The sequence below is a fragment of the Typopeltis vanoorti genome, chromosome 18 (assembly GCF_054136105.1).
Source record: "Typopeltis vanoorti isolate ZY-2024b chromosome 18, IOZ_Tvanoo_1.0, whole genome shotgun sequence".
Lineage (NCBI taxonomy): Eukaryota > Metazoa > Arthropoda > Arachnida > Uropygi > Thelyphonidae > Typopeltis > Typopeltis vanoorti.
The window spans coordinates 77,658,804-77,684,326 of NC_143566.1; the positions used below are offsets into that span (position 1 = coordinate 77,658,804).

Here is a 25,523-nt window from a genome sequence, read left to right on the forward strand (position 1 = left end):
ACTACTTGATAGAATGATTTGCAATTTCACATGGATGCTTATGACAGATGTACCAACTCAGAAAAAAAAAAAAAAAATCGTGCCGACAGTGTTGCCATCTATGGTTGAGGCTGAGAACTTTTCAGACCACCCTCATAGATTGGGTATATAGCTTGTGTTTTTAGTATAAATTTATGAAATGATGACACTAATATGAAGGATGAATCTGCAGCACCCATCCTTAAGCTGTAAATTTATACAATGTTTATGTGAGAAAAAAAAAATTATAAATTTTTTTTTTACCACGTAAGAATTTTCCATAAACTTATATAATATATAATGCGTCTTTATTATCTCAAAGTTATTAATTTTAACACATAAACTGAACTAAAATCCAGAAAAATGAAAGATTGTTTATTATTTGCATTGCATTTTCCAGTGTCCCTGATACATCTTTATTATATTACAAGAAATGAATACTCAAGCTCAATTAGATTGTAACATTACAATCTAATTATTTCAAATTTCTTGAGAATACTTTCAGCTATACTTTTGAAATAAGGATCTTTGATATCTGCAAAAAATTGGTCTATGACCTTGTTAGTCTATCAGACTCGGTATGATAGGACATAGTTGAGAAGAAGGGCTAGAGTGTAAAAGGTATTGTAATTTTCAGGTATATAGAAGGAATAGGACAGTAGCGGGGTATTGCTGATGATTAATGAATAACTACAACAAACAAAATTAGAAGTTAAAGAAGATTTATGCCTGGAGGAGATTGTTCATCGAGGCTGTCTGAAGTTACATAGAAGCCAACAGCACCAAATATATTGTTGGTTGCTATAATAGATCAGGAAGGTCCGTCAGTTGAGAACTGATGTACCATGTAATGGCAGATTAGCACAATGAGTGCAGACCAAGGCATATAGACTGGAGGGAGGAAAGGGGACACAGCAAGATGGAGTGGAATTTATACAGTTGATAAAGGATAATTACCTGAAACATGTTATATAAAGAACTAGATTTGAGAGTGCCGGATCTAGTAACAGCATCAGAAAATATATCCATAACCGAGGCGGACAGTCAGCCTCCAATTGGGAAGAGTGACAGTGCAGCGATCTTCCAGAAAGTTGCTAAACATGTAAAATTTGCTGTCAAGAAAGGATTTATATTGAACTATAAAGTTGATAATTAGGATAGACTTAGGAAGCATCTTGGAGCAGCAATATGGCTTGAGAAGCTACAGGGAAAGAATGCCAGTAGTGCATGGGAAGTGGTCATGGATTGTTTGAGAGAAGCAGTAGCAGACCAACACACAACACTTCATAAACATAATTAAATTAAACATTACATTAGAAAAAAGATGATTTATTAGTCAATTTTGATGTCTCTGCCCTCTTTATGAATGTCCCAATCAACGACACAATTCTTCTATTACAGGACAATTATCTCCAGATATGGTGCTCTTTGCATGTGTATTACGTTCTGGTTATTTTGTATGGCAAAACGCTTTCTACCTACAAAAAGAAGGCACAGCCATGGGATTGCCATTATCCTCCCCCCACAATTGCTAACTTTTATATGGAACATTTTGAGCAACATACTCTAGATTACTCTCCTTTAAAACCCAAAGTCTGGCTTAGATATGTTGATGATGTTTTCACGATCTGGCCTCATGGCCGCCACAGACCATACACTATCCTTAGCCACCTAAACAAAGAACACAAACGCATACAGTTCACAATTGAGATTGAAGAACACACTTCCTTTCTAGATACACTTGCCACACGTCTTCCTCCTGGCAGTCTTTCTTTCACTGTTTACTGGAAATTGACACATACTGGCCAATATATACACATAAACTCCTACCACCACCCAACACAAAAACTAGGTGTCATTAATACTCTAAAAACCAGGGCTTTGAAGATCTGCTCCAATGAACATGCACTGAAACACGAAATTAAAGTTATCAGCAATACTTTTCTAAAAAATGGTTACAGCCTAAACACTATTAACAAAATTCTCTACAAGACCTCAATAAAAAACAAAGATAAACCAGACTACAATAATACTATAACCATTTCTTACATTAAAGGGACAACAGATAAAATAAACAGAATACTACAGAAATACAACCTCAAAGCCACCTTTAAACCTCCTGCATAATTAAAAAGCTTACTCAACTCATCCAAAGACCCACTCCCTCCACTGGCCTACTCTGGAGTATATTGTATTTATTGCATGATATATAGGGGGAAACAGGACGCACAATTCCTATCAGACAAAAGGAACATAAACGACACATTAAATATAATAACTATGGTGAAGCTGGCCTTTCTGATCATGCCCTGAACACTTTACATAGAATTGACTGGAAAAGCACCAGTTGTTTACATCACACCAAAACATGGTTGAACGCAAATTTAAGGAAGTCTACAAGATTCTTATCAACCACCCCAATCTGAACCGTAATGATGGTCTAAAAATCCCAAGCATATGGAAGGCACGTATTTTACTCATGGAATCTTTCCCTCTAAGATTTAACTATAAACAGGACTGTAGATAATCCAAAATCCTAAATCTAATATAACAATTGTCATGTTAAAAATAGGACATCATTGTTACCGTAAGAAAACTATCTATGTGAAAGAATGTTTCTCTCATGTTATCTTAAATAGAATTTAGCTTTGATGTAGTTTCTAAATAATTAATTAATTTTTAATTTTATCTGTATTTATTTATTTTTTTTTTCACTAAAGGTCATGCCAGTAGAATAACTGGTGATCAAATCATTGTTCCTTTAGTTTACGGTGTGAAATGTAACTCAGCTTGTATATATACTCCAAATGATGACCTTAATATGAAGATCGAAACGTCAGGAAATTAAAATAGTTATATATAACACGGTTGTAAAGTCCATAATTTCTAAAATGAATGCTGATCACTAAGCAACACTAAAAGAAAAGATAGATATTACTTACCTGATCATAGGTATACATTAGTTTACAATACTTCAAGTTTTTCTTTTTTTGTATATGTGAACTGGCATGTGTTAAACAATAAATACTTTCTTCTTGTGCATTAACAACCTGAAATAAAAAACATATTTTTGAGTTGTATTTTTTTCTAATCTCATAACAGATGTTTAAAGTTAGCTATATATTTTTTTTTCAGAATTCATTTTTACTCGGTTGGAATATTATGAAAAAGCTTTAATGACTGATACTGAGAGATAAAAAGATGACATGATATATTTGAAAAGATACTACTAGTACACTAGTTTCGTTGAATTGATCAACATCTTCAGGTATCACAATCAAAGAAGTATATAAAGAATTATAGAGATTTAAAATTGTAATAACAGAACAAGTACAAAAACACAGTAGCATGTTTGAAAACAAAATGCGAGCTTGAGTTCCAAACAAACGTATACTACGCGCTGTCGCGAGTGCGCCAGTACTGAACAGAGGCAACGTGTGCATCAGAGAGATTGAAACTCAGGCTGTTGTTGATATGAGAGGAATCTAGAGAAATTTCCCTAGATTCGACAATCTTTCTCTTGAGTTCACCATAGCACACATGGATGTTAGAAGTTTGAGTCCAGTGCACAATGTGTTGGCAGCCTTCGTCTGAGTTAGCTGAAAAGAGAACGTGGCTAGAGAGAGCACTAGCTCCAGTCCTGTTATAGGAGATATCTCTACGGTGTTCTTCCAAACATAGAAGGATGGATTTAGCAGTCTGTATGGCTTTCCACAATCACATAAAATCTTGTACACTCCTGGAAATTGAGTTGGAAGATGCTTCTCTTTAGGTTTGCTAAGTATTGAATGAAGTTTTGGAAGCGTAATGAAGCAAGTTTTGAAGTTAAACTTCTTGAGAATCTTTTCCAGTTTTGGTGAAAGAGAGCTGATGTAAGGCAAAGAGATGAAGGCTCTTGGGGAAGAGGGATCTTCAGAAGTAGTTGAGTGACTGGGGGAAAGAAATTTGTCAATTTTCTTAGGAGAGAAACCATTATTAATAAAAGTTTTTTTTAAGAAAAAGGAGTTCATTTTCAATTTCTGTTTCTTCTGTAAGTAATGATTTGGCTTGGTGAGCTAAAGTGGAAATAATACCAAATTTTTGTGGGGAATAGTGATGGGAGGAAGCATGAAGGTATCTATCAGTATGAGTAGGCTTTCTAAAAATTGAGATTTTAATACTCTCAGTATATCTGATAAGTTTCAGGTCTAAAAAGAGGAGGCAGTCATCTGATTCCAGTTCGAAGATAAAAGAGATTTTTTCATGGCATTTGTTTAGGTGGTCTAAAAATAAATTAAGGTTGTTGACACCATCTTCCTAGATGAGGAAAATATCATCAATATAGCGATACCAGAATTTTGGTTAATTTGGAAGTAGTTAATAGCTTTTTCTTCAATATCGTCGAGAAATATATCCGTGAGAATCGGAGAGAGTGGGCTGCCCATGGCCAGACCTGAGTTTTGTAAGTAGATCTTATTGTCATATTTGAAGTATCCTGACTTTATGCAATGGGAGAGAAGAGCAAAGTGTTTTTTTGATAATTTGTTCTTGAGAAGATAGAGGACTTCTTGAGCAGGTACATTTGTAAAGAGAGAAACAATATCGAAACTGGCCATTAAATCTGTTTTTTTAAGTTTGATATCCTTGATTTTAGAAACAAAATCTGTAGAGTTTTTAATATGTGAAGAGGAAATTCCAGAAAGATTTCTTAGAAACCTCACGAGATATTTGGAGAGGTTATAGGTAGGAGAGTGTATGCCCTCAACTATAGGTCTGAGTGGGCAGTTTGTTTTGTGAATCTTGGGGAGACCATACAGTCGTGGGATCAAGGGATGAAGTGACCTAAGAGAAATATGAATGTTTCTTTGTAACTCCAAGGTGGTTTTTAATAAATTATTAGTTCTATTGTGTAGTTCAATTGTAGGGTCACTATTAATTTCTGAGTAAGTATCACTGTTTAAAAGTTGCAAGATTTTATTATGGTAATCAGACTTGTCTAAGATGACAGTCACATTCCCTTTGTCTACCGGAAGAATAACTATGCTACTATTATCTTTTAAAGACTTGATAGCTGTTCTTTCAGTGTAAGAAATATTGCCTGGTGGAGGTCTAGCTTTATTTATGGTAAAGATTGCTTCCATACGGAGGAGGTTAGCTTCTTTGTTTGGTAATAAAGAAGCTGCCTTTTCTATCTTTGTTAAGAGATGTTCTTTAGGGATGGATGTAGGAGCAGTGACAAAGTTGAGACCTTTAGCAAGTATGCTTTGTTTGGAACTCAAGCTTGCATTTTGTTTCAAACACGCTACTGTCTTTTTGTACTTGTTCTGTTATTACAATTTTAAGTCTCTGTAATTCTTTATATACTTCTTTGATTGTGATACCTGAAGACGTTGATCTTTTTATCTCTCGGTATCAGTCATTAAAGCTTTTTCATATATATTTATTTTTATTATTATTTTTTCTGGCATTTTCTTTAGACCTCAGAATTTGACAAACAGATAGATAGACAGTGCATTCTGGTTAATTCAGCCACACTGTGAATAGCATAATTTGACAAAATTAAGTGGCTGTCGCAATTATATGAAGATGTACATAAAGAGTTTAAAAGGTGTATGCATATAAGACAAAATACAAGTTTAGATAAGTTTTTTGTTAAATGAGTAATAAAATTACTAACTTATATATAAACAACTAGCTTTAATTGAAGTAAAATATCTGCCACCAAAATAATTTCATTTATATACATATCAAACATACATACAGTTCATAGTAATTAATGACATTCTAGGAATTAATCGAGTGTAGCCTATCAGGTTTTTCTGATTGACTGTAGTTGAACAAAATCAGGATATATATAGAATTGCATTCCTGCATGATATTGTCCTCTAGCAATAAATTTTCTAGCATTCTGGGTAATCACTCACTCAAGCTTCATCACTTTCTTGTTCCTCCTCTGTTCCCTGATGTTGCAATTTCTCCTGCAATTTCCTCCACAGTTTTGTCCTGAAAATTTGATTTTCATTATCGTGTTGAAGAAGATATCATCAACAGAAGCAAAGCCTTCATCGTTTTTGATGTGATTCACTACTAATGGGATGCCATTTTCACTATTGGCCATATCTAGCTTATCCATGTTTGAATACTTAAAACTGCAGTGATTTGAATACTTAAAACAGTCTTATTGTTTATTCCTCGCCAACTATTAGCCATAAACTTTTGTGCTGACTTCTTTAGCAATTGTCAAGGACTACATAAAATTTTTCTTGATTTCTGTTGTAATTCAATGCCCCAATCCAATTTTTATTTATTTTTTTATTTTTAAAAATCAGATGTCATCCCATGCACTTTTGTTGGCATGGTACTGAACTGCTAAACTCTCCAATCTAATCCCTTTAAAGCAGCAAAGCCTTGCCATTTTCCCAAAACTAACAGGCCTTTCGTTTACCAGTTCCTGACATACCTGAACACTATAACACTTATATGATTCACTGCTTTTTTATTTTTATTTACCTAAAGAATGTATTGTAATTATATCACAGGGCATGATAAAATAGCCCAGTTTCATCAGCATTGTAGATGTCTTATTAAAGCTAAATTTTTTAAGCAAGATTACATAATTTTTTCTAACACTCCATGTGATAAAGTAGCTAGCCCAACTAAATAACATTGTGTCCCATATAAACAAAGAAAATTCATGTTATATTCTCATTTTGTTTTTGTTCATGACTCGTCCTAGTAAAACAGTTATCCAATTAACTGAAATGTAGTGTCTGTGTATTTATTTATTTTTAAACATACTGTAATTGGTTAACGTGCCTGATCTATTGTATTCCTCAATGCTCTACTGATTGTAATGTTTTAGATTTATTTTATTGTATGGCCCTATTGTTTCATTTACCTCCCTTTAATTGCATTTTATACACAATATGTTGACAAAAGTGTTTGAACACCTAGTTGTGTTTAAAAAAAAAAAAGCACTTTAATTACATTTCTAGTACCAAGTGGGGACCACCTTTGGCCTGAATGACAGCAACTATCATGTTTTCAACCTTCTGATACACCACAACAAGAATATTCTTCATTCCTTGTGCAAAGTTACCTCCATTGCTGATGACGAATGCTGTGGTCTGGAGTGAATTCGACATTCTAATTCATCCCAAAAATATTGCATGGAGTTCAGATCTGGACTCTGAGATGGCCAGTCCAATACATCAATGTTGTTTTGTGCAAACTAGTCTCAGACACACACAGTGCAGTATGGCATGGAGCATTGTCATGCTGAAACATGCAAGGGCCACTGCTGAAGTACTTTCTCAGTGTCAGAAGTATGAAGTTGCTAGGATGTCCAGATAGCTATCAGATGTCACGGTTTTGGGCACATCCACTAATGAACCAAGCCCCATCTAAATGAAACCTCCATACTATTACAGAGCCTCCAAAACATAATAGTTGGAATGATGCAGTCATGCCAGAACTGCTCCCTGGGTAATCTCCAGATCCAAACACGACCATCAGAGTGAAACATTTGAAAGCATGATTTGTTGCTCCAATCATCTATGGTCCAGGAACGATGTGTATTTAAAGATCCAACATATTTGGCTTTGAAGTAATGTTGGATCTTTAATATCCAGTATTTCTATAAAACTTATGTTGTCGAAATGAAGCCAAGTGGCTCTTTCTTTAATAATTACTATTAAGTACCGACTGAGCGTTCACTTATGAAAAATACAACTCTCTGACATAAGATGGTCTTCAATGGGAGTTCTTGCTCTCTTAACCAGGTTTCTGCCTGGGCTCAGAAGAGAACCAGCCAGTTCAACACAGCTCTCAGGCCAGCAAAACTTTTTTTAATGTACTAACAAAAGGCAAGACGCCTGGGTAGCATTAGTGTCTTTTAAATAGTGCAAGCTAAGTCAACTCTGATGCTAAGTTTGTATTCTCATAAGCTCTCTGGTCAAAATGTCAAAACTTCTGAAGTTTCTATATGTATATACATTCTGCTTTGAAATAATGTTGAATCTTTAATATCCACTATTTCTATATAAAATAAAAAACAATCAATATTTAACAAGCAATTTCAATTAAAAACATAGATTATTCTTTTTTTTTTTTTTAAAAAATCCCAACTCATTTGTTACAAGTATGGGTGTGAAGAAATGTTTTCAAATTTCTGAAGTTGTGTTCACAGCAAAATAATATCTGCAATGGTATTTTGCTGCATCAAAACAGCTTTTTTTTTTTTTTTTTTTTCAGGATCTGAGTTGGAGCCATTAGACAGAAACTATGAATATAAGTAACTGCATCAATACATAAAGCCAAATTGCAAAAAAGCATGAAAAATATATACATTTGTTAATTAATGAGAATGCTTTAACAGTTGATGTCTAGTAAAATGCCTGATCACACATGCTCATTGTTAATAAATTAAACATACTGTTTTTCTCATAGTTCATTTCATCAACTGCATTTTCAAAAGTCCCCCCCCCCACACCACACAAAAAAAACCCTTACAAAACAAATTTCTTCCACATTCAATTCATGAACATATGTGGTATAAACATCACCTTAAAATGATGTGTGCATTATTACCTATAGACATCCAAAACCTGATCTGTTTATTGAACAACCCCAAATTACCTATCACAACAAACCACAGGCTTAGGATTTCATTGCCTCACTGTGTAACATTCATTATCCTTGAAGCTGGATTTCCTGCAATCCAACTACTATCCTAAATAAGAAGTCATCTTCCTTGGTGAATTTAATGTTCACAACTATAGACATCTCTCCCTTTTTTCCATTTCCACTAACCAAGCTGGAAGAGAAGATACGATATTGGTTGTAAGTAATGGCATAAAGAATGTTGTTCATCTTCTAACTAAAATACATGACAATCATCTTCACTCACTTAACAATTCTGGATAATCTTTGTTAACTAGTTCTTCTTCAGGGTATACTGTTAAAATGACTGCTTGTCTTGGTAATTCAGATCATAATCTCATATGTTTCATCTATAGTGAAATGCCCTCCCCTTCAGCAATTCACAACATCTTATCCTTCAGCACTACAATAAAGCCAACCAAGTGGGAAGATCTCCTTTCCATGGTCAGACTTTCTCCAAATCCAGATACTTCTTGTGATCTTTGTTACAGCAATTATCCATGCTGGAATGATAGCCTTCATTTCCCAGTGTTCAAAAGTTTCTACCCAATATCAAAGCAACAGTTTTTCCACGGAGTGTCATACCACATTCCTTAGAAAACAATATCATCATAAGTGACTTAAGACAAAAAAAACCAGCTTCATTCAGCCTACACTGATGCCTGCAACACTTGCAACAGAGCTGCCCTCTTATCTTCTTCTCATCCAATTCCAGCATATCACCCATTCTTTATGGATGATATGATGATATGCCAGAGAGAGAGAGAGAGACATCAGAAGAATCTTGAAGAAGCCGATTGTCAAAAATGCTTGTCCTATAGTATCCCATCAATTCTGCTTAATCCATGCATCCATTCCACAGCATGGAAGTAAGCCCATATAGAATTAATTTCAAAAAAGATACGTGTCTAACCATTGACCTACTGTTCTCATCTCAGTGCAGGTTAAAGTAATTGCCATCTTATGGCCTGCATTTCTCCTGTAATTAGATTTCCAGGTTTCTTTCTTGGAGGGTGTTTTCTCTCATTCATATGACAAATCTTGCAGTGATCAAATACCTCAAGATCATCTATAATAACTGCTGAGAGACAATTACCTGCAACAGCATGTAATGTGTGTGTGTGTGTGGAGGGGGGGGGGTTCAAGGTTTGAGAGTGCTGGAATCAGTTCATCAGAGAACTTAATAGTAACCAATCTAGCTATGCTGCCTCTTCTTATACTGAGGAGTCAGCTTTCTGCAGTGACATGGCATAAGAATATGGAGGGAGAGAGATGTTGGTGGTGAGTAGGAGGTGGTCAAGGGGTTTTTGAAGAAAGCAGTATCAGATTGCATACCCAGAATCAGAAGGATAAATAGCATCAATAAACAGGAACTGCAGACAAAGAAAAAGTTATGGAGGGAATACAAAGCAATGAGGGCAAAAGAAACTCTAAAGAGTTCTTTTGCTATGTATCAAGTAAAACAAGGAATGACTATGGAATGGATGACTTTAGAAAGTGCTCATGGTGGAGAGGTAACACAACCAAACCAAACAGATGAATTACTGAGTGAGCATTTTGCAGGGAATGTCCATCTAGGTAGTGACACTGCAAATGCTAGATGTGACATTGACTGATAGGAGAATAGAAGTTGAAGAAATGGAGGTGCTAAAAATATTGCAGAACCTCAATACGAACACAGCCATGGGATTAGATGGCATATTGGCCCATGTATTACGAGAATGTGTAAGGGAATTATAAGCTCCTCTGACTGAGCTGTTTAATTTAAGCCTCACAACTGGGAGGGTAAGAACAGTGTGGAAAAGAGATATACAAATAGTTTCATTGCATAAAGGAGAAACAGCAAATTATAAGCCAATCATCATCATCATCTCAGGAGTGGTATGGAGAAATTGGTGAAAGAGAATTCAGGACTGAATGGATAGGAATATAATACTCTAGAAAGGACACATGGTTTTGTGAAGGGTAGGTCTTGCCTTAGTAATTTGATTATGTTTTATAAGCAAGTCATAATGGAGTTGAATAAAGGAAATGGCTAGTCAGTGATATATTGCTAGACTTTGCAAAGGAATTTGACAAAATTCCTTATAGAACTCTGTAGCATAAATTCAAGCAAATGGGAATAGATATGAATCTGGTGATTTGAATCAGAGAGTGGCTGATGGACAGTTATAGAGTGGTTTATGGAGAATTTGAGTCCAGGAGAAGGCAGGTGACTAGTGGTGTACTACAGGGCTCAGATTTAATTTGTACATCAAAAATGTAGGAAATGACTTGACAGGAAATATTCAGTTGTTTGCTGATGAAGTAGGAAGAGCAATGGTAAATGAAAGTGATGCAGAGATTCTGCAGGATGATTTAAATAGGTCTCACTGGACAATGATTTATTTGTGCCTATGGTCCAGTGCCGGATTAAGGCACGGCTGACTGGGCAGCTGCCCGGGGTGCCAGAACTAAGGCCAGCAATAGAGCCTTATATCTATGCAACTTTGAAAAGGTGAAGTAGGGTATTATTTCTTATTAAAAGTGCATAGGTAGAGTGAAGAATGTATTTATAGCAACAATATGTAATATCTTCTTTTGTCTGAATCATTGTAAACGTATATTTGTTTTCTGCCTATATATGTAATATCTCTTTATCTTTACTCTCTTTTTATCTTTATTATATTCCTAATTCTTTATAGCTTTACTCTAATGCTCTTTTTCTCTCTTATCCTTTCTCATTTACTCTACTGCATACTATGATTATCCACCTTCCGTATTTACTAGTCGAATGCCTATGAATACTGGAAATTTATTTTGTCAGTCTGCACCACCAATATATCATTTCATTGGAATAAGACTAAATAAAACTTCCAGTAGATTTCCCTCTCTCTCACGAGCGAAGTTTCTTTTATCAATGTTTACTTTAACAGTTGTGGTTTATAAGTAACTGAATTGCATTTTTATTGCCTTAAATTATTTCCCGCTCACAAGTCCGATTTATTTAAGAACAGTGCAGTTGTAAAATAAAAGATCAGGCAGCACTGTTTTAACAAATAATTAAAACATTTATTTACAAATTATACATGAATTAAACAATAAGGAGATTGCTTTTTCTATCCATTTATAAAATCTTTAGCATAAATTAGAACCTTTTTACTTTAACACTAATTAACTTCTTTAACTCGCAATCTTATTTACAAATTGAACTTATTAAACTTCTAGTTTACTTGGAAAGAGGTTGGCTAACTCTCTGTTAAGTTATCTTTACAATTTTTATATCAACTTCCAATATGCCAATCGATTCTCTTAACGACACTTCTTACCACTATTGAACAATCTCTTAAAAGTCTTTCTATAACCTACTATGAGAGGAAATATACAAAAGGTTTGAACTTACAAAAAACTCTGCATTGCAGAGTTTTTTTGTAAGTTCAAACCTTCTGTCTGACTTCAGTAATATCTCATCCAAAAAATAGTGGGCTGTGGACTGCGACCGGCAAAAGGTTGTTCTCTGACAGTGAAAAAGAAAATCTTATGAGCGAAGTTGCTTTGGGTAATTTACATCCCCTTATTTCCTCTGCTTGGGCTCGCCGAAAATGCCTGGACGACTGCCATCTTCAATAGGTTGTACTGCCGCCTCCAAGATAACTGAAACTACTGCCAACTCTCAACCGGGATCCCTCTCTTTGGCGTCTGGGAGCCTTTCCTTCTTCAGCAACGTCTGGAAGCCCTCTCTGGCCTGGAATCTCCTCTTTCTGGCAATGACTGGAACTGGGAAGCCTCTTATGCTTGGCTTAGTCCCTTTTATTTTGCGATCTTGCGACCTTGCACAAAGGGTAGTAAACCGCAAAGAATTCGGCATGACTCTTTTATCTTCAACCCACTTTTTGTTCTCCTCCATGCAATCTTTTGATCGCATTTTGCCAGGCGTGGAAACTTGTCTCTAACACTAGCGGACCTCTTTGATACTTTGCTTCTCCTTTCGTGGCTGCGGAAACTTCTCTAAACCTAGTGGCACTCTTAGATACTATCTTTAATGGGGTTAAGTAAGCAACTCTTATATACAAAACTAGTAAACAACTTTTCCTGCACTCTTACACATAACTATATACATATACAAAGTTCCCCTGGGAAAGCATTGCCTTTGTTTTCGACGTTAAAACAGTAAATACATTCACTTCCCACAGGGTTAACTATATCAATATTTTGCAAAATATACATAGAAACAAACAAGGTTATTTACAGTTCTCATGGGACTTGAGCTATGTAAAAAATCTATGTAATGTGCTTTGAAATTTTTTAAGCTACATCGAGTTTTTACAAATAAATGGTAACAGTAAAATAAACCACTGCTAGATAGCAGAGACTTCATTTTATGAGTCATCATCACTATTCATTATGCGTGCTTTTTTTTTTTTAAATATTTAAGATAGGATAGATCACAAAGAAATTAAATTAAAAATGCCATGTATTATAAAGTTGTTTTAATCAAAGCTCGAATTATAAAAGTTTAGTAAACAAATCAAAAACATACATAATATTCAGTAGGTGAGGTGGAAGCATGCGCAAAAGTTTGAATATTGGTACGACGTGGTGCATTGGCTAAACCAATTAACTAATTTAAAACTCTCTCGGAAAAGTTGTCAAACAAAGGCTTTCTTCATATTGATTCTAATTTTAGGTTAGGTTAGGTTAGGCATTGCACTACCATGTGTTGGCTCATGCTTGGACTTGCCGAACTTTATATAGTTTCTATATTTCTTCTTCTTCTTCTTCTTCGAGTTTATTCCCGCTTCCTATGCAGGATCTGCGTGTTACTTAGATGTGACTACTTGTTAGTACTACTCCCAACTGACCCGTCGCCTGGTCTGCCGCTGGGGGGGGGATATATTTTTGACTGTAGAGGTGTATGTTCACGGGGCCGGTTTGCCTGTTTGCGGGATGAAAAACGCCCGATAAACTGGCGGAAAAAACCCTACTGACCGCGCCCAAGACCGGCTAACTTGGCTATGCCTGAGGAAGATCCTCAAATTCCTCACGTCTACAACGGGAATCGAACTTGGGACACTCCTTCCCCAGTCATATGGTTGCGAAGCGCAAAGCCACTAGGCTAACCGCGCGGTCATTTCATAGGCATTTCATGCCTAATATAGTTTCTATATTAGGCATGAAACTCTTAGATTAGATTTCTATCTTTGAGTTCCTTATTCGGCTTTGAAATAATGTGGGATTTAATATCCCCTTAATTTAAATAATTTTTACATCACCGAATTAAAGCCTCTTGGCTCAGATTTATTAGAATGTACCTCAGATGAAAGCACTGATTTCGTTTATCCCAGAGACACAGAAAATCGATGTTTTTCAGCATCAATGTATTATAGAATAACTTCAAATGGTGAAAAATATTTACGAAAATGGCTTATTTATTCAATCAGTGCCAACAAAGTATTTTGTATTTGCTGCAAATTATTTTACTCTAATAAAGTAACTTCAGCCTTAGGATCAATTGGTTCATTGTAAGTGGAAACATATAAATGATTACTTAAAGAGTCATGAAAATTCACCAGAACATGTAAAAAATTATTTCAAATGGGTTGAAACAAATACAATATTTAAAAAAAGTAAAACAATTGATGAAAAAATGCAGTCAGTCATTGTTAAGGAACAAGAGCATTGGAAAAATGTAACGAAAAGGCTGTGTGATATTATATTATTTTTATCAACCCATAATTTGGCTTTCCACAGTTCATCAGATCGGTTGTATACTCCAATTAATTCTTTTACGAATAATAAAGTAAAATTCTTTTACTTTACGATTCGTAGATTTAACAGAGTCTATTTTAGTTATTCAAGAACATTTTGTTTCATTCTATGAAATCAATGAATCTACAGGAGAATCATTATATGATAAGATCATTAAGTTGCTTTTAGATTTAAAATTAATTAATAATGTTAGAGGACAGGGCTATGACAATGGGTCTAATATGCGAGAGAAAAATAAAGGTGTTCAAACTCGTTTACAGCAAGTAAATCTCCGAGCATTTTATACCTTTAAATGGCTGCCATTCTTTAAATTTAGTTACAGGAGATCAGCAATGTCTTGGCCACAATCTGTTTCATTTTTTGGTGTTATTCAATGGCTTTATACATTATTTTCAGCATCCGTTGCTAGATGGAAAATTTTAACTGATAATGTACCAAATTTCACTGTTAAAGCAGTATGTGAAACTCTTTGTGAGAGTCATATTGAATGCATAAAGTCAGTTAAGTATCAGATTTTGGATGTTTATTTTGCACTTGGTTAGACTATAATAAATTTAGTTTAATCCTTTATCCAAGTGTAAGCAAACAAAGTTTGCGCCTGAAAATATCTTCAGGATAGCAGTATACATGTCTGCAAGGAGATGTGCTTTGCATTATGAGAGATACTGAGACAAGGAGTGATGAGAGCTTGGTCCACCTTTGCTCTGAGTTGCCTGGTGTTGCACCACCTTACCTCAGTCCTGAAGATATTTTCAGGCACAAACTTTGTTTGCTTACACTTGGATAAAGGATTAAACTAAATTTATTATAGGTATCAGATTAACAAAATTCATGATGCACTGATAATACTTAGTGAAAATTCAACCGATGCAGACACCAAATCTGAATCTTTAACACTAGCAGAAAAACTTTGTGATTATTCCTTTTTAGTTATGTTAGTGATGTGGTATGACATACTTCATCGGATTAACATAGCAAATCAATGCAAACAAAAAGTATGGATTTAAAAACGGTTATAAATTTATTAAAATCATGGACGGAATTCATTAGACAATACTGTACACTAGAATTTGAAAATGCTTTGACTCAAGCTGAGGAATTAGCAAAGCTTTTAGGAAAGGAGCCAATATTTACTGAAAAAAGAATCATCCGTAGGAAGAAATTATTTAGTTATGAATCTGAAGACACTCTTGCTACTGCTGATGAGAGAACAAAGTTAGAATAACGATATTCAACATCATTTTGGACACGATTTTAACATCTCTTGAAGAAAGATTTGAACAAATAAAAACGCACAAGCAAAATTGGGGTTTTCTTTTTAATATAACTAAAATAGGTGTTTTAAATGAATTAAAAAAACAATGTATGGATTTGCATTCAATTCTTCATCATGAAAATAATAGTGACATTGATGCGAACAAGCTCTTTGAAGAAATTAAATCTCTAAACAGTTTACTTCCGGAAAACATCAATTTGTCATTGGAAACTTTACAATTTTTAAAAGCAAATAATTTGCAGAATATAATTCCAAATACGTGGGTTGCATCGAGAATTCTGCTGACAATTCCTATTACAGTAACAACAGCGGAGAGAAGTTTCAGCAAATCGAAACTTATCAAAACATATTTGCGATCAACAATGGGAGTGAGAAATTAAATTCTTTAGCCTTACTATCTATTGAAAATGCAGTTGTTCAGAAAATAGACATTAGTGAAAGAATAAAAACTTTTGCAGATTTAAAATCAAGAAAAATATATATGTAAATTATAATTGATAAAATCAAAGTGTAAAACCCATAATATTTTTAATAACCAATAATATAAATGCGTGGATAGGCTCAGTGGTGCACCCAGGGAGGGGGCCGAGGGGCCCTGGCCCCCTCCAAAAGAAAAAGGAAAGAAAATACTAGAAAATTTTTTAAAACTCGTTTCCTAACTAAAATTCATTGTTTTATTTATGTTGTCTCGTGTCTTCTATTTCTACTTATGAATTAGCAGTCACAGAAGGTGGGAAAACCATATGGCTCTCGGGAATCACTGCAGCCGTGAACGCAAGGCGAACGAAGCAGTGCTTGGGAGAACCGAGCATTACTTCATTTGCCGGGGTGGGCTAGAGGAGATCACGGTTATCATGTATTGACGATCACAACTGAGCATCTGTAGTGATCGCCAATATATAGGTTGTATGCAATGCATAGTGTGTATTCTCAAATCATTTATTCAACTCAGCCTCCCCCCCACCAAGATTAAATCCTGAGTGCGCCACTGCATAGGCTTATGTGTTCATCATACATGTTGAATTGGATTTAAACGGTATCGATGCAAACACAGATCGATAAGAAAATAACTATTAATTTAAAAAGCTAATATTTCACTGATATTATATCCAGCATCATCAGAGCACAGAAAGTTTGTTACAAATGCGAGACAACAACAATCCAGTATAACAGTGGGTCTAGTATAAGCAATTGCAGCATGCAACACAAGACTAAAGTCCTAATATGATGCCATCTAAGTTATAATAATAATAAAAAAAATAATAAAAAAAAGTAGTCCAAAGTTTTGAAAAATAGTAGTCCAAAGTTTGAAAAAAATAAAATTAAAATAAATATTAATTTGGTCTTAGGATGACTGTCTCCCAAATCCTTGGTAGATTTATACAGCCATACTTGTTAAGGTTTGGAGTATGTTTTAAGGCTTCTGTGCAGTACTTTTCTTTTTTTCCCAGATCCTGTGTGCTGGGGTATCCAAAGCATGGTCTGCCAGACCTGACTTGCCATAATGAAAGTTCCAGATATATTTTTTGTGTTCACTGAGGTGGATTTCCACAGTTCTTCCTGTCTGTTCGTAGTAGGCTCGATGACAAGAACAGGGCACTTCATAGACTCCTGGATGTGATAAAGGAGTGAATCTGTCCTTAGGTGAACAGATGAGAGTTGCCAATTTCACATAAGGTTTAAATACAGTGCACAGTTGGTGTTGGTTAAGCACCCTAATATCTTTTCAGATGTGCCTTTAATGTACGGAATGGTGATAGTTTTGTTGTAGTCTTCTGTGGTAGATAGTGGGGGGGGGGGATTTCTGGGTAGCATTTAGTATTTTATCCATCTTATGGGGATTATAGCCACTGGTTAGGAAGGTGTGGTGTAGGTGAGAAAGTTCAGCAGTGAGAGCAATGTCATTGGAACAGATTGCTCTAGCTCTATGGGTTAGTGTTTTTAAGATACCATATTGTTGAGAAGAATGGTGGTGTTTGTTTGTTTGTGTAAATATCTCCTTGTATGTGTGGGTTTTCTATAAACCGAAAATGATAAGGAACCTTCTGGAAGACATGCGATCAGTGTGTCCAGGAAGGGCAGGCAGTCATTGGCTTCTAGTTCCATTGTAAAGTGGATTTTAGGGTGCTGGCTATTTAGATGCACTAAAAACGTATTCAATGGGTCATGTGGCCAAATAGTAAACACATCATCAACATAGCGTAGCCAGAGACTAGGTTTGAGAGTGGCTGTGTTGATAGCTAGCTTTTCCAGATGTTATATGTAGAAGTTGACTAGGGGATCTCCCATAGCTGTCCCATCTAATTGTTTGCATATTTTCCCTTTCGATGTAAAATAACCTGCCTGTACTGTGAATTTAAATAGCTGAAATATATCAGGGGGAAATTGTGAATTTAGTAACTAAGTGTTTAAGTCAATGGTACATTAGTGAATAATGAGGTGATATCAAAACTAACCATTAGGTCTGAACTATTTAAGGTGTGGTTTTCTAAAATAATTTTTAACAAAAGAGGGAGAATTGTTTGTGCAAGTGGCTAGTAGTTTGGTTAAATATTTAGCTAGTTTATATGTAGGACTGTTTATACTATCTACAATAGGGCATAAAGGTGTACCTTGTTTGTGGATTTTTGGAACTCCATATATTATGGGTGTTTTAACATGAAAGGGTTTGAGTTTGTTGGCCAGGAAGTGACTTTATTCAATAGCTTGCACACCTTATTTGTTTGTGAGTTGGTGGGATCTCAATCTATAATTTGATATGTTGACTGGTCTTGGAGAAGTGTGTGCATTTTGCTTTCATATTCTGTTGTATATATTACTACAGCTGCGTTTCCTTTGTCTGATTTGGTTATTGTAATGTGGTTATTATTGGGTAGCTCTTTTAGAGCCATTATTTCTTTATGTGGGATATTATTTTTGGGAGACTTAGAATGGATTAGGATATTGGCCACGTCTAACCTAATATTATGGGCTATTGCTGGAGGTAGGTCGTATATTCCACGTTCAACGGAAGCCATTATTTTGGTTTTTGGAGCATCTTTAGGAGTAACGGCAAAATTGTGTCCATGACTTAATGCACTCGTGGCTTCTTTAGTTAAGGTTAATGATCATAAGTTCACAACGACGTCATCTTGATGTAATTGTGGCCGCTGCGTAGCTGGAGGAAATCAAATTTCTTCTGGTGCCGGTTTTTAACTTTAGTGAATTCTTTATTGGTTGTAGAATCGGAGATTCTCTCTGGGATATTCCATAGCTTCAGGTTCAAAATGTCAGATGGTATATTACGTAATGCACTGATGGATGAATTTATTTTTGAAAGTTCTCAGCGAGTAGCGTATATCTGTTCCTGTAATAGTGCTAAATTCGCTCGTTTATAAATATTGGGCTTTGGCAGAGTGAAACTTGTTCTTAATTTTTATACAGTTTGGTATCAAATTGATATCTTGGCACCTTTTTAAGAAGGCTAACCTGTTCAGTTGCCGTGCCAATTTACAGCCAATAAAGAATTCGATAAAGTTAAAAACTGCACCAAGAGAAATTTGAATTCCTCCTGCACTGCAGTGCTACGCAGTGGCCGCAATTACATCAAGATAACGTCGTTGTGAACTTATCATCATTAACCTTAACTAAAGAAGCCACGGGTGCATTAAGTCGTGGACACAATTTTGCCGTTACTCCTAAAGAAGTTCCAAAAACCAAAATAATGGCGTCCGTTGAATGTGGAATATACGACCTGCCTCCAGCAATAGCCAATAATATTAGGTTAGACATGGCCAATATCCTAATCCATTCTAAGTCTCCCAAAAATAATATCCCACATAAAGAAATAATGGCTATAAAAGAGCTACACAATAATAACCACATTACAATAACCAAATCAGACAAAGGAAACGCAACTGTAGTAATGGATACAACAGAACATGAAAGCAAAATGCACACACTTCTCCAAGACAGGTCAACATATCAAATTATAGATCGAGATCCCACCAACTCACAAAAGAATAAGGCGTGCAAGCTATTGAATAAAGTCACTTCCTGGCCAAAAGAAACAGCCAACAAACTCAAAAATCCTTTCATGTTAAAACACCTATAATATATGGAGCTCCAAAAATCCACAAATAAGGTACACCTTTACGCTGTTGGATATTGAATGGAGAACTTCTTGACAAGTTATTCATTCAGGATCTAACATGTAAGCTTTACAAAATAACAAAGAAATTTGCATAATACCTGCTTACCAGCGGAATGTGAGTAACACCTAAGTTGTTGTATGTGAAATTGTATATCAGTATGTGTAATGTATTGGAATTATTTATTGTCAAACGGAAAGCTAAAAATCAGAAATTATGCCAGATTAGCATTTCATGTAAAGGAATAATGACTTAATTTATGTATTATTAAGCTATCAAAAAATCATAAGTCGCCAGGTAAGAAATGACTAATAGGATCAACGGTCACGGCTAAGCCGCAAGTGCCTGTCGTAACGCTGAAGGCTGCAGCTTACAGAGAAGGCTGACATAAGCACCTTTCATCGAAAACAACACCTAATAGCAAGGAGGGAAAGCAAGGGATCAACCTAAGGGCGATGTAAGTTATGGATCGTACGAAAAAACAATACAGAAAAAGAGGGCGCTTAGAAAGAATATTTAAGATAATATGCACCAAGCTAAAGGGTCTTTTTTTCTGTTTCTTTCGGGATTTTGGAGATCGAGGACTCTCGACGAGCGATCGGAGGTAGGACAAGCTGAGGGTGCTATGTTGATGGACAGCCGGCCGTATTCATACCTTGCGCTGAGAGGTATTCCACGGAGACCCGTATGAGAATCAACAGCTCATGCAGAATGGTGCCAAACGCAGAATGATCCATCCGAATGAGCAGAGAAGGCTTGTAGTTCCAGCCATTTCCAGATTTGTGTCCGGTAGCAGAGAATGGAACAACTCAGTCGTGAGACCTGACCCAGAACCAGCCAAGACGAAGGATGACCTGAGTAACATGTGGCAGCTAATAGACCTTCGGAGGGACTTGGTAAAGTAAAGATCCTTTTGTTTTATATCTTGAGATTGTTTGAAGGTAGAATTTGTGTCTTGATAAAGCAAGACTGAGAACATTTTAGAGAACTTTGACAGGATAGAGTAATTAATACAGCCAATTCTATTAGACAAAGAATTGTATAGGATAAATCTCTAACTTGCATGTGATTGAAGAAGTGAAAAGCCTTTGTTAATTGAGTAAATTTAACTAAGAGAGAAATGAGTTGTGAAATATCTATTTAAAGCAAATGTGAATGAAGGAACGACTTGAGTGTGACATTGTTTAATTATCCATTTGTATTTCATGATTTTGCATGTCAGTTTATGTAAGACAATTAGATTAGTTTTGAACAGTTTGTATAGCTTAGCATAAGACATTAACTTAGCTAGCAATTCAGAAGTTTGGTAACTTAATACAAAATTAATGTACCTGTCTTTTAGCATTAATAAACATGTTTTCTTATTTGAACCTGAGTCTTGCCTGAATTCGAGGTGTCAAACTACCACTTGTGAAAACAGAACCAAATAGCGGGAAGGAGTTTAGATAATTATATAACTGAGATTAGATTTTAGGTCACGATTGCAAGGTACCGAGATCTATATACCCGCATGTGAATTCTAGAATAATGTATATGCCTAAAACCTAGGAATATTTCCCTGAGCTTGAATTATATTCTTGTTATAGGATGCTGGCTGGTGCAGTTAAAATATAAATTTGCAAGTTTCTGAAGAGGAAATATCCCTAGGAGCCAAACCAGGTTATATATTAAGGAGAAAGATATAAAATTAAGGTAGAAGGATATAGAGAGAACTGGATCAAAATTGGATCATACTAAATACGTACTCTAATAAAGAAACGAAAATACAGAGACCTAACAATGCCCTATTGTAGATAGTATAAACAGTCCTACATATAAACTAGCTAAACATTTAGCCAAACTACTAGCCACTTGCACAAACAATTCTCCCTCTTTTGTTAAAAATTTAACCCACCTAAAAAGTAATTTAGAAAACCGCACCTTAAATAGTTCAGGCCTAATGGTGAGTTTTGATCTCTTCTTCTCTTCCGTCTGAGACGGGTTGAGTCTTCTCTTGAGTTCCAGTCTTCTCTATTCCTTGCTGTTCAAAAAAGTTCCTTATATGTTCTGCATCCCGAGATGTTCTTTATTAATTTCAGCCAGGTAATTCTTGGTCTTCCGGGTTTTCTTTTTTCAGTTGGAAAAGTATTGATTAGGATGTTAGGAAGTCTGTCTGCATCCATGCGTACAGTGTGTCCAAACCATCTCAGTTGTTGTTTTCTAATTTTTTTCTATTATTGTCTTTTTATACAATAGTTCTTGTCTGACTGTGATGTTTGTTTTCTTTTCTATCCAACTTGTTCTATTTATTTTTCTTAAGCATTTCATTTCAAATGCCAGCAGTTTTTTCTCCTCTCTTTTTTTAACTGTCCATGCTTCTGCTCTATAGATGACTGTTGGTATAATTATTGCCTCGTATAATTTGATTTTGGCTTGCTTAGATATCTTGTTTGTTTTCCAGATTTTCTGTAATTTTCCCATGGTGGTCCATCCTATCGCTATTCTGTGTTTGATTGTTTTGAATTCATCTATTGTTTCTGTTAGTTTTGATCCAATGTATATGAAGTTGTCTACTTGTTCTATTTGTTCTCCGTTTAGGGTGGCTGAGATGGTAGTTCCGTTCCTCCCTATTTTCATCACTTTTGTCTTTTGTATATTTATTGTCATGTCATATGTTTTACAGGTTTCGTTTAGCTTGTTACAACTTTTGTAGTTAATTTGGGGTTCATGCAAGAAGGACGAGATCATCTGCATATTTGATATTATTTATGTTTAAACCATTGACATTAATTCCAGGCTCATTGTCTATTGCCTTCTTTACAACTTCTTCTAGATATATGTTGAATAGGCATGGGGATAATGGCATTCTTGCATTACTCCTTTTTGGATCTCTATGGGTTCGGTTGTGAGTGTGTCCTTTTTAATTATTGCATTTGTCTTAGAGTAATATTTTATCAGAAACTGTATTATATATTTGTCTATTGCTTTTCCTAGTAGAAGTTTAAGAAGGATTTCTCTGTTGATGCTATCGAAAGTTTGTTTAAAGTCCACAAAACAACAATATAGTTCTTTATGGTCTTCCCAGCTGAGCTCTGCTAGTTGGTGCAATGTGAAAATTTGGTCTATTGTTGAATAGTTTCCTTGGAAACCAGCTTGTTCTATGCCTATCATTTCTTCATAGGTGTTTTTTAATCTATTTTGTATAATTCTTATGAATATTTTATAGGTGTGAGGGAGTAAATTGATTGGTCTGTAATTTTTGCAGTCTCTTTTGTCTCCTTTCTTGTATATTGGGATGATCTTTCCAGTTCTCCAGTCATCTGGGATTTCTCCTGTTTGTAGTATTTTATTGAATAGGGTTGTTAAATATTCTATTGATTATGCTGCCTCCATATGACTACAGTTCAGTAGGGATAGTATCAATGCCTGGTGCTTTATTGCATATCTAACTTCTTCTTGTAAAATTTTTGGGTGGTCATTATTTTCTTCTATTGTTGGCATTGTAGTTTTGTTTCCTTGGTGAAAGATAGTCTTAAAATGGTTTGACCAGATTTTTCTTATATCTTCTATATTCCCGGTTTCAGTCATCTTGTTGTTTATCATTGTTACTGCTTTTGCTGAGAATTCCTTTGTAATTTCTCTTACAGTATCATGGAAGACTTTTAGGTTGTTTTGTTGGTATGCTTCTTGGCATTTCTTAGCTTTTTCTTCTAAACATTTTTCTTTGGCTTTTTTGCATAGGTTATCAACTTTATTTTTTAGTGCTCTGTATTTTTCTCTATTCTCTTCATTGTTTTGTTGGTTTACAAGTATATTGGCCACGCTTTTCTCTTCTATTGTAGCTATGATTTCTTGGGTTATCCACTGTTTGTTTATTTTGAGTTTGGAACCTAGAGTGTCTTTTGCAATTGATAACACTGTTTCTTTTTCCTTCTTCCCAGTATTTTCCGCTGTTCTGGAAGATGGGGGGGTTTTAATTTCAAGTGCATCTGTTCTAAAAATTGACTTCTGCTTGAGCTATCTTTTAGTTTTGATAGGTTGATGTTTTCTTCATTTCGGATATTGTTTTACCTGTTGAATTTTATCTTCACTTTGGCAGTTAATATTTTGTGGTCAGTGTCGAAATCAAAACTTCTTAATGTTCGTACATTATTTACTGATCTTTTCCATTGTTTGTTTATGAGATATAGTCTATGCAGTTCTTTATATTACCATCTGGGGATGTCCATGTATATTTATTATTAAGGCGTTGATAGAACAATGTGTTTGTAATCATTAAATTGTTTGCTTTACAGAAGTGGAGTAATTGTCATTAAGCTCTCCGTATCCAAATTTCGCCATCACATCTTTTTTTTATCTGCTGTGAACTGTCCTATTTTAGCATTAAAATCTCCCATCAGTATCATGAGTTCTCTATTTTTGGGATTATCTATTTCCTGTTGTAGTTCTTCATAGAAATTTTTTATTTCTTCCTCTGAATGGTTACTGTCTGGTGCATATATTTGGATTATTTTAATTGTTTGACCTTTTTCTTTTGTTGAAAGTTTATTTTTTCACTTGGTTAGAATATAATAAATTTAGTTTAATCCTTTATCCAAGTGTGAGCAAACAAAGTTTGCTCACACTTGGATAAAGGATTAAACTAAACTTTTTCTTTTGCTTGAAGTTTGGCTGTGATTATTCTAGGAGACACTGGGTTTATTTCAATTACTGAGTGTGTAAGCTTCTTTTCAATTAATAATGTAACTCCTTCTCTGTGTATGTTATCTTTTCTTCCTGAGAAGTATAGTCTTCCTTCTGGTAAATCCATGAATCCATCTCCGCACCAATGTGTCTCTGATAAACCTAAAATACTCCATTTCAGTCTTTTTAAATTTTCCTGGGCTAATTGCAATTTTCCAGGTCGGTATAGTGATCTTATGTTGAGGGTGGCTACATGTTTCACGTCCTTGGCTGACCACATTGCTGATTTCTCACCTACTCTATGTGGTCTTTGAGTAGGTGCGTCGGTTGTCACGTACGCAGTAGCACTATCTCTGTTTGTAGACTTTCTCCTGCTCATGAAAGTTACTGGCATAATAATGTAGCCAGCTTGCCATGCCTCTGCTACATCCTTTGTTCCACGGCTCTTTATTCTTTATTCAGAGCAACCAATTTGGGTTTCCGTTTCCCCCATCCGCCACCCGGGGGAAGTGCCTGATAGGAGTGTGGTCTCCCCCAAGAGACCACACTCCTACCTAAAATACACTCGCTCATTATTCACTAATGTACCATTGACTGAAACATTTAACTTACTAAATTCACAATTGCCCCCTGATATATTTCAGCTATTTAAATTCACAGTACAGGCAGGTTATTTTACATCGAAAGGGAAATATACAAACAATTAGATGGGACAGTTATGGGATCCCCCCCCTTAGCCAACTTCTACATAGAACCTCTGGAAAAGCTAGCTATCAACACAGCCACTTTCAAACCTAGTCTCTGGCTACACTATGTTGATGATGTGATTGATATTTGGCTATATGACCCAGACACATTGAATACATTTTTAGTGCATCAAAATAGCCAGTAGCCTAAAATCCACTTTACAATGGAACTAGAAGCCAATGACTGCCTGCCCTTCCTGGACACACTGATCACACGTCTTCCAGAAGATTCCTTATCATTTTCGGTTTATAGAAAACCCACACATACACAAACAAACACTACCACCCTTCTCAACAATATGG

General features: G+C 35.3%; 1 protein-coding gene across 3 annotated transcripts in view; it reads right to left on the reverse strand.

The window, feature by feature from the left end:
• The window catches only part of Jarid2 (Jumonji, AT rich interactive domain 2), a 557,336-nt gene that overhangs the window by 41,221 nt on the left and 490,592 nt on the right, over positions 1-25,523 (reverse strand). For all 3 annotated transcript variants that reach the window (XR_016549859.1, XM_090408748.1, XM_090408747.1), the window contains exon 20: positions 2,961-3,068. Coding sequence is in view for 2 of the 3 variants with exons in the window: in XM_090408748.1 (XP_090264874.1) it covers positions 2,961-3,068 (108 nt within the window). In the remaining variant the exon portion in view is untranslated. The remainder of the gene's footprint in view (positions 1-2,960; positions 3,069-25,523) is intronic.